Source organism: Kogia breviceps, chromosome 1 (genome assembly GCF_026419965.1).
Source record: "Kogia breviceps isolate mKogBre1 chromosome 1, mKogBre1 haplotype 1, whole genome shotgun sequence".
In the NCBI taxonomy this organism is placed as follows: domain Eukaryota; kingdom Metazoa; phylum Chordata; class Mammalia; order Artiodactyla; family Physeteridae; genus Kogia; species Kogia breviceps.
Window position 1 is genome coordinate 172,022,277 of NC_081310.1, and position 12,877 is coordinate 172,035,153.

Here is a 12,877-nt window from a genome sequence, read left to right on the forward strand (position 1 = left end):
GTGGAATGTGTGAAGGTGTTTTGGATATGGTCTTTGCGTATAGAAGATTTAAACTTGGATTCTGTTAGGAAATTTATTTATAAAACAACATGAGTTTTTTGAGTTTAGGATTTCTGAGTTAAACACAGACAACTGGCCTTTCATGGTAGCTGTGACCTCCCAGGTAAATACTTAAAAGCAGAAACATGATTTGAAAGAGATGGTCCTTCGTTTTCTTTCCATAAAGGGCAAGGATTGCCCATTTGGGGTGGCTAGACAGGTTGCCAAGGAGAGGGCACTGGTCTGACTGATCCTGGGCTTGTTTGCAGTTCTGTTTTCAGAATGTGAAGTACATGCAGCTGCAGGTAGAGTCCTTTACCATTCGGAATGGACAAGTACCATGTCAGTTTGAATTCATAAACAAGCCTGAGGAAGAGTCTTACTGTAAGCAGTGGCTGAGCGCCAACCCCAGCCGAGGGTTCCTCCTGCCAGGTAAGGCCTCCGTTCCCAGGTTACTGGTTGCTAGTTTGGGGAACACCCTACCCTATCTTTGCTCATTCTCCTGGAATAAGCTTTTTGTGTCTGAGTGTTTTGTTGTCTGCTTGAACATTTTTCAAAGCCCTGTGGATGAACCATCCATAAATAAAATATAAAATAGTAAGGAGCATGAGTTCAGTTTCAAAAGCATTCTTGGGCTTCCCTGGTGGCGCAGTGGTTGAGAGTCCGCCTGCTGATGCAGGGGACACGGGTTCGTGCCCCGGTCCGGGAAGATCCCACGTGCCACGGAGCGGCTGGGCCCGTGAGCCATGGCCGCTGAGGAGCCTGTGCTCCTCAATGGGAGAGGCCACAACAGTGAGAGGCCCACGTACCACAAAACAAAACAAAACAAAATCACAAAAAACCAAAAGCATTCTCAGTCATGTGGATGTGCCACAGTTTCGCAGGGAGAGAAGACACAGGAGTACTGTAAAGCAGACGTTGCTGTTAAAGGAGCCGTTTTCACCCTCTGTCTTACTATAATCAACTCCCAACTGTCTGCTCTTGTGGGCAAAGGTAATAGGGTGGTCTTCCAGAAAAATTATGTCTGGCCCTAGAACGTACCACCCGCGTCTTGCCCCCAACTTCTCCTTGGCACTCTCTGTAGTGCCGTGAGGCAGAGGGGTTAAGCCTGCCTTGTGGACAGTTCTCAGTCGGATAACGTGCTGTATTTTCTACTGGATAGGGTGTCTTTATCTGAGCTGGCTCAGGGCAAGGTCTTTGAGCCACGCCTTCTTATTGTATTAATCATTTCTAGCTTGAGCTGTACTACTTAGAACACGAGTTTTATAGCAGTTGCCTGTTCATGTTCTTGTTTACTGTTTTCATATTCCCCTTTGGACCTTAAACTCCTTGTTCACGTGTCTTTTGAGTGCCGAGCACGTAAATTCTTGTTGGTTGGCTGATGCCTCGTATTTTCTCCCCTAACCCTGTATATGCCTCCTCACCCTCTTCACGCTCGTCTTCTCTTCCCCTTTCCTCTTGCCTTCTGCCAACCAGCGTTACCGTTTATGTTTTCTTTCAGATTCTGCCATTGAGATTGAATTGGAGCTCTTTGTAAATAAGACCACAGCTACAAAGCTCAACTCCGGTGAAGACAATATCGAGGACATTCTGGTTTTACACTTGGACAGGGGAAAGGATTACTTTTTGTCTGTGTCTGGGAACTACCTGCCCAGCTGTTTTGGATCGCCCATTCACACGTTGTGCTACATGAAGGAGCCAATCTTGGACCTGCCGCTGGAAAGTATTAGAGAGCTGGTGAGTTACCTGCCACAAGGAAACATCCAGAACTGTGTAGCAGCCCAGCCAATCAGACAGGATACTCCCGTGCCTACCTTCCCAGGGACCTGAGGATTCTTTAGCCTCCATAGAGTTTGTTTACTCTATCGGTTGTGTATAGCTATTTAACAGACACCCTGACATCGCTAGTGGTTGAAAACAGCAGCAAGTTATTGCTTCTCATGACTGTGAGTTTCCGGTGTGGCTCTTCAACTGGTCTCGCCCAGGCGCATTTGTGTGGTTGCAGTCAGACGGCAGCGGTGGTGGCCAGAGGGTTCAAGGAGGCCTCCCTCACTTTCTTGGTGTTGGCTGCTCACTGGGCCTCTCCCTCAACATGGGCTCTTGTCATTCAGTAGGTTGGCCCGGGCTTCCCTAAGTGGTAGCAAGGGTTTGAGAACAGAAGGTGTAAGGCTCCTTGTGGCTCAGGCTCCAAAGCTCGCATGGTACCACTTCTGCCATGTTTTATTTGTTGGAACAAGTTGTGAGGTCAGCCCAGATTCCGGATGGGGAAAGACCGTACCTCTCGATGGGAAAAGCTGCAAAATGTTATTGCCATGTTTTTCGGTCTTTCATAATAACATATTAGAGAAACTCAGCCATAGATACTAAGATGATGGAATGTCCCTGGCCCATGATATTATTCCTTTGTCTGTTTTAATCATCACTTGGTTTATCATCCTAAACTAAATTTTCTGAGATCAAAAGGCTCCTATGCAGACTTACAGATATTGAACACAAACCTATGGTTACCAAAGGGGAAACGTGGCGGGGCGGGATAAATCAGGAGCTTGAGATTAACATGCACACACTACTATATATAAGATAGATAACCAACAAAGACCTACTGTATAACATAGGGAACTCTGCTTAATATTCTCTGGTAACCTATATGAGAAAAGAATCTGAAAAAGAATGAACATATTGGGAATTCCCTGGTGGTCCAGTGGTTAGGACTCAGCACTTTCACTGCTGAGGGCCCAGGTTCGATCCCTGGTGGGGGAACTGAGATCCCACAGGCTGCATGGTGTGGCCAAAAAAAAAAAAAAAAATGGATATGTGTATATGTATAACTGAACTACTTTGCTGTACACCAGAAACTAACACAACATTGTAAATCAACTATACTCCATTAAAATTTTAAAAATAAATAAATAAAGGGCTCCTCTGGAGACAATTCTAATACAAGGGAGCTAGTTTGGAGCAGATTTTTGGCAGGTATGCTTTCCTTTTTCCTCCATTGCATTTTTTAAATTCAGGGACTCTTGAACTCTGTCCTCTCCATTATATAGATGAAAACAGAGGCCCACTGAGGGGAGTGATTTGTCATGGGTCCCTGGCGAGTTAACCCTGGACCTGGACCTTGCTTTTGGATTTTTGTATTCCCACGTCTGTGTTCTTTTTTCACCAGACCACACCATTTCTCTGGTTCAGACAGTGAAGTACTATAGGCAGGATGTTTTTCTAAGATGATGCATAGCTCACCGGATTGAAACTGCTTGCCGTAAGCCACTCCTAATTCTCAAAAGTCACCCTTTGTACCTTGATCATGTCACCTGATTTCATTTTTGCCTGCTGAATGTTTGCTTAGGGACATCAAAACACTTCCCTTCTTCCATGGGTTTGCTGTCCCCATGTCCTGCGTTCTCCTGAAGCCAGCCTGGCAGAAGCTCTATTGGTGGCCCTTCTGATCATGCTTTTTATTTCTTTTCAGACTCTGATGCAACTTCAGACTGAAGATGATGGGAGCCAGTTGGAAAGACCCATGGACATCCCCAAAGAGCTCTGGATGATGGTTGATTACCTGTACCGAAATGCCATCCAGCAGGTAGGTGGATGAAGCAGGCACACCTGGCAGAGGCCATGCTGCCTTGAGAAAAAGCATCAGCCCTGAGAATTTGGGGCATGAAAAGCTTTTCCCCTGCAGAACCTGTGGAAAGCTGTTCTTACCCCGGGAAGTGAAGGTCGGTAGATTCACTTTCCACACCGCTGTGAGGCCCCGCTATTACATACAGCACTTGATTCCTCCCAGGGGAGGCAGCCTCACACAGCAGGGCCTTACCAGCGCAGCACGTTTCCTCCCCGGTCCTCTGGGGTCCCCCAAGGTGGAAAGCCCTCTGGAGCCTTCTCAGGATGTCCGACTGCTCTCCTTTGTGGAAACTCTTGCCAGCTTCTAGGAATGGGAGGGGCAGCTAACTTGTTGACAAGCCAGACAGGCAGGGGACCAGTGGAACCCCCCGGGGCCATGACTCAGGAAGCCTGATTTCTAGAGTGGGTTGGGCAAGCTTTCTGACATCAGATTGGTCAGTTTCAGTGACTCATTTATCTGGGTCCCAGGGAGATAAATAGAAACTCTGATCTACCACACCTCTGCCACTTTGGAGCAACATACATTCTTAGGATACTCTCTCTCCACTTTTCCCCTCAGAGGTATTGAGCGTTACAATGTCCCAAACACTGTTCTAAGTGTTTTACAGCATTATCTCGTTTAGTTCTCACAGTAGTACTAAGATGAGGAAACAGATTCCCAGAACTGTTAAGTAACTTGATCAGGGTCCCAAAGCTAACAGATGGGCAGGATTGGGATTTGAACCCAGGGAGTCTATAGAAGTCACATTCTTTTTTATTTTTATTTTTCATTTATTTACTTATTTATTTATTTTTGGCTGCGTTGGGTCTTCGTTGCTGCGCTTGGGCTTTTTCTAGTTGCGGCGAGCGGGGGCTACTCTTTGTTGCGGTGTGCGGGCTTCTCATGATAGTGGCTTCTCTTGTTGTGAAGCACGGGCTCTAGGTGCATAGGCTTCAGTAGTTGTGGTGCACAGCCTTCAGTAGTTGTGGCTCGTGGGCTGTAGAGCGCAGGCTCAGTAGTTGTGGTCCACGGGCTTAGTTGCTCCGCTGCATGTGGGATCTTCCTGGACCAGGGCTGTAACCCGTGTCCCCTGCATTGGTAGGCGGATTCTTAACCACTGTTGCGCCACCTGGGGAAGCCCAAAGTCACATTCTTAAGGACTATGCTAGTCTACCTTCTCTACAGAGCTCCTTTCAGATGTAACTTTTGAGCAATACATATAATATTGTTATTGTTCACGGTTATAGGACATTAAGTTATTTTATAAAACAAACAAATATAAGGGATCCTAGGACTCATAGAAATACCTTTATTGCCATAATCTCGTTTTCTCAAAGCACTGAGGTACCTTGTTAACCTTCTACATCTTATACATGATATATATTCTTCAGTTTTTTCTCTTTCTGGTCAATACCTCCATAACACTGCAGGAAACGTAGCTACTTTAAAGTTTTCCCTTTGGTTGAATCACCAGGGATCAAACCCACACTCCCTGCAGTGGAAACGCGGCGTCCTAACCACTGGACCGCCGGGGAATTCTCTTATGATAGATGTCTTGTGCTGAGGACCTATTGTGGGAGCAGGGCTGGGAAGGCCTGCAAGATGAATTAGCCACATCAGCCTACGTCACCTTGTCTACTGGGGTGATTCAAAGGCCTCACCATGCTGCCCCCTTTTGTACCCTGCTGGTGATTATATTGCTGCTTTTCTGAAAATAGAATTATTTTGTGACTTTCTTCCCTTTTTCAGGAAGATCTGTTTCAGCAGCCAGGCCTGAGGTTGGAGTTTGAGCATATCAGGGACTGTTTGGATACTGGAATGATCGATACCCTCTGTATCCTTCAGCTGTTCATGCGCGCACGTGTGTAAGTGTGTGTGAATATGAGAAAGAGAGGTGAGCAAAAGGAAAGGATGATATTTTAAGGCTCAAAATCAGATATTGTGTCCTCAGCTGTTACGTTTTTCTTACTTAAAGTTTGTATAGAGAAGACTTTACAACTTTAAGCAACCAATATAGCAGGAATTCAGGAGGGCCCGGCGAAGCTGACAGGCAGCTTGGCCCCTTCAAGATGTCAGCCCAGCATCCTAGCTCCAAGCAGAGAGCCTGGCTGGGTAGGCAGCACTCTGGCACGTGCTGGCTCCTGGGGCTCTTCCTAACCATGACCATGGCAGCGGCATCCCCTGTTCCTTAACGATGGGCCCAAAGCTGCTAGCAATCACTCCATAGCCGAAGCCCTGCTGCTTTTCCTGGAGAGCCTGCCAGAGCCCGTCATCTGTTACAGCGTCTACCACAACTGCTTGGAGTGTTCCGGCAACCTCACAGCAAGTAAACAGGTGAGGGGAAGCGTGGAGCATCAGCGTGTTCATGTTGCAGCCCCGGGTCTCACGGGGCCCAAGGGAACAAAGTGGGCACCATCCCCCAAATTCAGTGTCTTAGAAACTCGACTCCAAGTCTTTCCTTCCTAAACCCGTTCTTCCCCTCATGTCCCTTTTCCTTTTAATGGCATCACCTTAATTCCAGTGACTCAACCCAGAAACCTGAGTCATTTCTGACTCCCCCTCTCCTCACCTCCCACACGCTCAGTCCCCTTGCTCTGTCACTTGTCTAATTTCTTCCATTCTCGTTCCACTTTCCTTGGTTCAGGACCCTGCATTCATGCTGTCCCTCTGCTGATTTGTTTTGCCTACTGCCATTAGGTTTTGTGTTCTAAAGCTCTTTTCATGTTGCTGTTGGTCAGAAATGCTCCCCGTTGCCAGTTAAGGATTTTCTTAAACAAATGTTCGGGATTTTTTATGATGTAGTCTAGTCATTCACATATGTAACCTGCCATAGCAGAATAATCTAGAAAACATGCTAACAATACATGATCCAGAGCCTTACCCCCCACCGCCACGCCACTGAATCAAAAAGTCAAAATCTCTCTTTTCTTCTTTTTTTTTTTTTTTTTGGCTGCACCACTTGGCATGCGAGATCTTCCTCCCCTGACCAGGGATCGAACCCGTGCCCCCTGCAGTGGAAGCGCGGAGTCTTAACCACTGGACTGCCAGGGAGGTCCCTCAAAATGTCTTTTGGGATATATTTTGTACAGGCTTCCCAACATTCTGCATATCTGCATTCCCAATGCAGATAGCCAGAGTACTCATTGAATTCTAGCCCGATCAGCCCTTCCAAGCTTCGGGCCTGTTCAAACAGTAGTGCTCCTGCCAAAATTGACTTCTAACGATGTGTTCTCCCTTCTTATCTCACTGTTTTCCTTACCTTGCCTTTTTCTACACTTTCTTTTGCCCTTAATGCCCTAGTCCTTACCTCTGCAAGTGCAATCTTCTCTTATATTCAAGACGCAACTAAAATGTTTTCGGTTCTCTTAAGTCTTTTGAGAACGTGCAGTTAGAAGTTTGACCTCTAAATTCATGTAACGCTTGATCTATGCTTCTGTTTTGGCACCTGTGGCAAGTGATCAAGGTTTTCAGTGTACAGTCTTAACTACTCATGTACCCGGATCATGTACTCAGTTCCTGGAATATAGCAGGCACTTGAGAAACGATTGAATGAACGAAAAGACAAATCCCAGTTCTCCCTCTTTCAGGTCATTGCTACCCTTCCCGCGTGCCACAGAAATGTCTTCATCTACTTGATGGCGTTTTTGCAAGAACTGCTGAAAAATTCAGCAAAAAATCATTTGGATGGTAATATTCTAGGTAAGCCGCCAAGTGTGTGTGGAAAGCATCTCTGCAAACTGACCCATTAAGAGAAATGTGGTTGAGGAAGGTCCCAGGTCCACTGCAGTAGAACTAAAATCTCAAGCTCTGGGCAAAGTTTACCCTCGAATAGTTATTTTAAATCAGAAAATACTGCTTTGGGCCACCCCTCCCCACTCCTAAGAACACGAGAATAAGTAGTACTTCTTTTGCTGAATCATATGTTTTCTGGGTTTTTCATACAGCTAGCATATTTGGTAGCTTACTGCTTCGAAACCCAGCTGGTCACCAAAAGCTTGAAGTGGCAGAGAAGAAGAAGGCTCAAGAATTTATTCACCAGTTCCTCTGCAACTCACCCTGAGCCTGTCTATCTCCTCTCCTTTTCTGCCTGAGGCAGCCAATTACCAGCCCCACCTTTTCAGCTCCAGAGATTCCCTAAGAGCACGTGAGCCCACTGGGATGCCAGAGTGGCAGCTGCCTGTTTCCTGAGCCCAGACTGCCCTCCCCACCATGACGGGCACACTCAGTGCTGCTGTGAGTTGTGAAGACAGGAGGGGAAATCCACCACAATAAAACTGACATTCAGCGTTCAAATTTAGTTATTTAACAGCTAGATCTATTTTTTTTTTTTTTTTTTAATGTTTAAACGACTGTACTTCTTGTGCTCACTCAGCCTGCCTCCAGGGCATATAGTGCCTTCCCTGTAGCTTGGGCCGGGCTCCCCATGATCAGATATTTGAACAGACTTTGGAGTCCTGAAGGATGAATGAGTTGGACGGCAAGAATGCAAATGGAAGCTGCTGGATAAAGAGCCCACAGCTACTCCAGATGCTTCCAGCTCTCTGTCTGAGGACATGTGTGTACACATATTGCAAACCCTACCCCCCTTCCCACTCAGATATGGCTCAACAACTCTGGAGCTGGCCACTCAGCCTCCGAGGGCAATGCAGTGGCTTGAAAATGAAAATATTGAAGAAATTGGTGTTCTGGTGAAACAAGTGGAATTTTCTGGGCCAACAAATCCTCCAAACTGTATATAATGCATCCCCTCTCTTATATGTGTAATATATTTTAATGATAAATGTATTTTTAACAGTGGTTGGTTGCTTTTATCTTTTAAGAAATGGCAGCTCTCAGCAGCTGGACATTTGTGGCTCAAGCACTGGGGCAGGGTGGTCCCTGGTGGTCCAGTGGTTAAGAATCCGCCTTCCAACGCAGGGAACGTGGGTTCAATCCCTAGTCGGGGAACTAAAGTCCCACATGCCGCAACTAGAGAGAAGCCCGTGTGCTGCAACGAAGAGCCCGCTCTTCACAACAAAGATCCCATGCGCTGCAACTAAGGCCTGACGCAGCCAAATAAATAAATAAAATAAATTAAATTTAAAAAGAAAAAGCACTGGGGCATCTGGTCAGGGGCCAGAGAGATATTTGCCTGGCAGTCTGGTGATAACAGCCACTATTTACCTTTTTCAAGCAAGAGATAGTACAGGCATGGCCCCAACCCCTTGACCCCTGATCTAGTTTCTGAGGGTTGTCCCACTTTGAATATTCTAGAGAAGTAGTTTATGGGGAAAATGGCAGCGGCTGCCAAGAGGTTCTGACAGCTAGATATTTACAGGTCAGGAGCAGAGTAAAGGCACATGCAAAATCGCTTCTTGGATCACCACTACTCCTTGGCAGTGTAAGTGATTTAGATACCGGCCGGTAGGATGACAATGTGAACGGTTAAAGAAAGAATGACCAGTAGGTGGCGTTGCCTGGCCCGGGCACGCGTTCCATGGAAGCCGATAGTCCTCTGCAGGGGAAAAAGCCGGGAGAGACAGCCTGGGCAGGGGTGTGAGGAAGAAGGGAGTTGGGCGTCTTAAGCGAGGCTGTGAAGGGGGCAAGAGGTGGTGGCGTCCTCTGACCAGGCTTGGAGTACTCCCCATTTCTGACATTTGGGTCCAATCTTCCTTTCTGGGACCCTCCTGCCCATATTAACTTTGTTAGGTGAGGAGGGGAAGCTGGGGCCACAAGGAGAAACCCGGAATGTCACAGCCTTCCAGGCTTCCCCCTTGAGGTCCGGGTACGAATTCGGCGGCTAACTGGGGTCCTTCCCGCTGCGGTTGTGGCTGCTAAGGTGAGAGGAGCGCAAGACGGGCTAGGGTTACTTTGGATTAGTGGCCGGGGGTCTGATCACTCTTCCTTGCGTCTGGTGCCTCTAGAACCGAGCCCCGACCCCCCGCAGGAAACTCCCCCGAGGCGGAGGACGAGGCGGGCACTGCCCCGCGCGGGACGAACTCGTGGCCCTGCAAGGTCTCCGCGGCGCCCACCCCGCCCCGCCCTTTCCGCTCGCCAATTGGAGGCTCGAGCTCAGCCCCCACACCGACTAAACCAACCAGAAGCGTCAGGGAGAGGCGGAGCCACCATCTCCTCCTTCCTCCGGAAAGCGGAAGCGGAAGTGACGTTCGGGGAAGGTGGGGGCAATCATGGTGCCGCTGGGGAGGGGAGAAGCTGCTGCCGCCGCCGCCGCCGCCGCCGCCGTTGCCGGGAGCCGCGGAGGTAAAAGGCGAAACCAGACGCGGCCTGGGCTGGGGACTTCCCGGGGGGCGCGGGACTTAGGCTCCCTCATGAAGCATTTTCCAGTAGGGACCCCAGACCGGTCACCATAGGGACCCCACCCCTCCTCCGTTTCCATGGGGATGGGTATCCAGCCCCCCTCCCCTGTTTCCATGGAGATCCGGACCCTGCCCCTCTTCGCCCGGCTTGGAGCCCCCCAGCCTGACTTCGGGTTTTTCCGTGTAGCCCTGGACTGGGGACTATCCTAGACAGGTTCCTTTTCCCAGCCTCCTCTCAGGGGTGCTCCGTTTGTATTTCTCGTTTGCCACCCTCAAACCTCCTAGTCTTGTTTGTTCCGGACAGTTGGTCTCCGCGTTGCCGCCTGTGGTGCTGGGGCAGCCCAGTGGGGCCCCCGGTGCTCTTATCTCTCCTCTCAGATGCAGCGAAATGTGCATCTACCGGGTTGCGTAAGCCAGAGCAAGGGGTCGGGCCGGTTCCTCCCGGCTCAAATCCCTTGGCCTGTCTCTGGTAACTACCACTCTGTCTAGCCGCCCTACCGAGTAAAGGTTCACTTTCTAATCCGGAGCAGAAGAGAAAGAGAAAGTGCAAAGCCAGACTGAAAACTAAAAGTGATTATTTTTAAATTCTCTGTTATGTCTGCCAAACCCGCGTTTGTAGAAGCTGTGTGTTTACAGGTAGAAGAAGAATCACTATTCCAGAACAGGAAAACTTCAGATTTGGTATTTTTCCCAAGAGAGTATATCTTCAGGTCTTTCATTCATTTAACTGACATATCCTGAACTCCTCGTGTCAGTGTACTGTGCTAGGGGCAGTAGAAACAAAAATAAGACGCATCATTCCCTCATTGCGGAGAGCACACTATAAAGCATAGCTTCTAGTGGACACCAGATTGTTTTAGGAGATAAATAGATAAAGTGATCTTCATTAGATATGCCTGATTAGGGATTAGCCCCACCACCCAGAAGCTGAAACATCTGTTCCGGGAAGGAGGGAACAAATTCACACTTGATTCCTCTACTGTTGTCAGACATTGTGCTTTAACATACATTATGTCTTTTACTCTGCATAACAATTTCCTGAGAACAGGAATTACCAGTTCCACCTTACATATGAGAAAAGTGAGGCACAGAAAGTTACCCAAGTAGTATGTAGTAAAGCTGGGATTTGTGGGTAGGTGACCCTGCCTCCAAAGCCCTACTCCTTCCAGCATAGACTTACTGCCTCATGGTCTGATTTGGGGGATATTTAGGTGGAGTTCCCTTACTTTAAGATTTATAGCAACTCAGCTTTGAAACAGTTTGCCCCTATTTCCCCTTAAGTGTTTTGACCAACCTTCACAGTGTTTGGCAGTAAGGCACATTTGGAAGGTCTTATAAGCTGCTACTTATTACTTCCATTTTTTATTTTCATTTTTATTAAAAAAATTTTTTGGCCGCGCTAAGCGGCTTTCGGGATCTTAGTTCCCTGACCAGGGATTGATCCTGGGCCCTCAACAGTGAAAGCGCGGAGTCCTAACCACTGGACCGCCAGGGAATTCCCATTACTTCAATTTATTTAAAAAGACATTGTTTTTCCTTCAAAATGACTTGATGGTTTTAAACTTTAAAAAGTCCCAAGGAAGATGTTTTTCATTTACTTTGTCCTGCTCTTGAAAGAAGAAGAAAAAAGAGCCCTGTGATTGCTGAGGAGGTCCCTGGGTCCTATGGTATGGCTCTGACTCTGGCTTTGTTCTGTTGCAGACAGGTCACTACCTTTCCATTTCTCACAATTGGGCTGAGCACGACTGAACCATGGGGGAACACAGTCCAGACGACAGCATCAGCTACTTTGAGGTAGAGGAAGATGAGCTGACCCCCGATGACAAGATGCTCAGGTTTGTGGATAAGAACGGACTGGTGCCTTCCTCATCTGGAACTGTTTATGATAGGACAACTGTTCTTATTGAGCAGGATCCTGGCACTTTGGAAGATGACGATGACGACGGACAGTGCGGAGAACACTTGCCTTTTCTAGTAGGGGGTGAAGAGGGCTTTCATCTAATAGATCATGAAGCAATGTCCCAGGGTTATGTGCAACACATTATCTCACCAGATCAGATTCATTTAACAATAAACCCTGGTTCCACGCCCATGCCAAGAAATATCGAAGGTGCAACCCTCACACTGCAGTCGGAATGTCCAGAAACGAAACGTAAAGAAGTAAGTAAAGCAGTGGGTGAGGGCCCAGTTTGGCTTTGGGGAAAATCCTAATACAACTCTTTATCAGCAGTTTCAGCCAGGGAGTATAGGAGCCCCTGGAATTAGGACCTACAATGGCTTTCCTTACTGTATATGCTTCATGTGTTTTGTTGTGACTGCTTTCTGGAACTTTTGGTGTCTATGGCCGCATTGAAATCTGGGAAAACTAAATTGCAAATTTCTTCCCCAGATCGTAAATAAAATAGCCATTTCACTGAGGTAAATCCATGTCTCTGATGCGGAAATAACTGGATTTGGCTTATCTCTGAGTTGTGTAAAAATGACTTGTTTTGGAGAGATACGTATTTGCTGGACTATATTAGCGAAAGTTTAATGGATAATAAAGGCTAGCTTTCTTTTTAAAAATTAATTAATTTATTTTTATTTCTGGCTGAGTTGGGTCTTCGTTGCTGCGTGTATGTTGCACGCAGGCTTTCTCTAGTTGCAGTGAGCAGGGGCTACTCTTCGTTGTAGTGTGTGGGCTTCTCATTGTGGTGGCTTCTCTTGTTGTGGAGCACGGGCTCTAGGCACGCAGGCTTCAGTAGTTGTGGCACGTGGGCTCAGTAGTTGTGGCGCACAGGCTTAGCTGCTCCGCGGCATGTGGAACCTTCCCGGAGCAGGGCTTGAACCTTTGTCCCCTGCATTAGCAGGCAGATTCTTAACCACCATGCCACCAGGGAAGCCCCCAGTGCTTCCTTTCTGAACAGCAAGCTAAGTCTTCTTCGCACCCAACAACCCC

General features: G+C 47.6%; 2 protein-coding genes and 1 non-coding gene across 5 annotated transcripts in view; all 3 read left to right on the top strand.

Annotated features, from left to right (window-relative positions):
- INPP5B (inositol polyphosphate-5-phosphatase B) overlaps positions 1-8,440 on the top strand; it is a 45,180-nt gene extending 36,740 nt beyond the window's left edge. Inside the window, 7 exon segments of the mRNA XM_067011176.1 lie at positions 309-471; positions 1,541-1,776; positions 3,509-3,622; positions 5,393-5,477; positions 5,850-5,977; positions 7,231-7,342; positions 7,588-8,440. Coding sequence (XP_066867277.1) covers positions 309-471; positions 1,541-1,776; positions 3,509-3,622; positions 5,393-5,477; positions 5,850-5,977; positions 7,231-7,342; positions 7,588-7,703 — 954 coding nt within the window. The 3' untranslated portion in view covers positions 7,704-8,440.
- Positions 2,727-2,799, top strand: TRNAE-UUC (transfer RNA glutamic acid (anticodon UUC)). Its single transcript has one exon. It is a non-coding gene; the product is annotated as a tRNA-Glu (tRNA).
- Positions 8,441-9,767: 1,327 nt separating the features above from the next.
- Positions 9,768-12,877, top strand: part of MTF1 (metal regulatory transcription factor 1) — a 38,359-nt gene continuing 35,249 nt past the window's right edge. For all 3 annotated transcript variants that reach the window (XM_059081372.2, XM_059081381.2, XM_067011193.1), the window contains exons 1-2: positions 9,768-9,883; positions 11,641-12,099. In XM_059081372.2, coding sequence (XP_058937355.1) covers positions 11,692-12,099 — 408 coding nt within the window. In that variant the 5' untranslated portion in view covers positions 9,768-9,883; positions 11,641-11,691. The remainder of the gene's footprint in view (positions 9,884-11,640; positions 12,100-12,877) is intronic.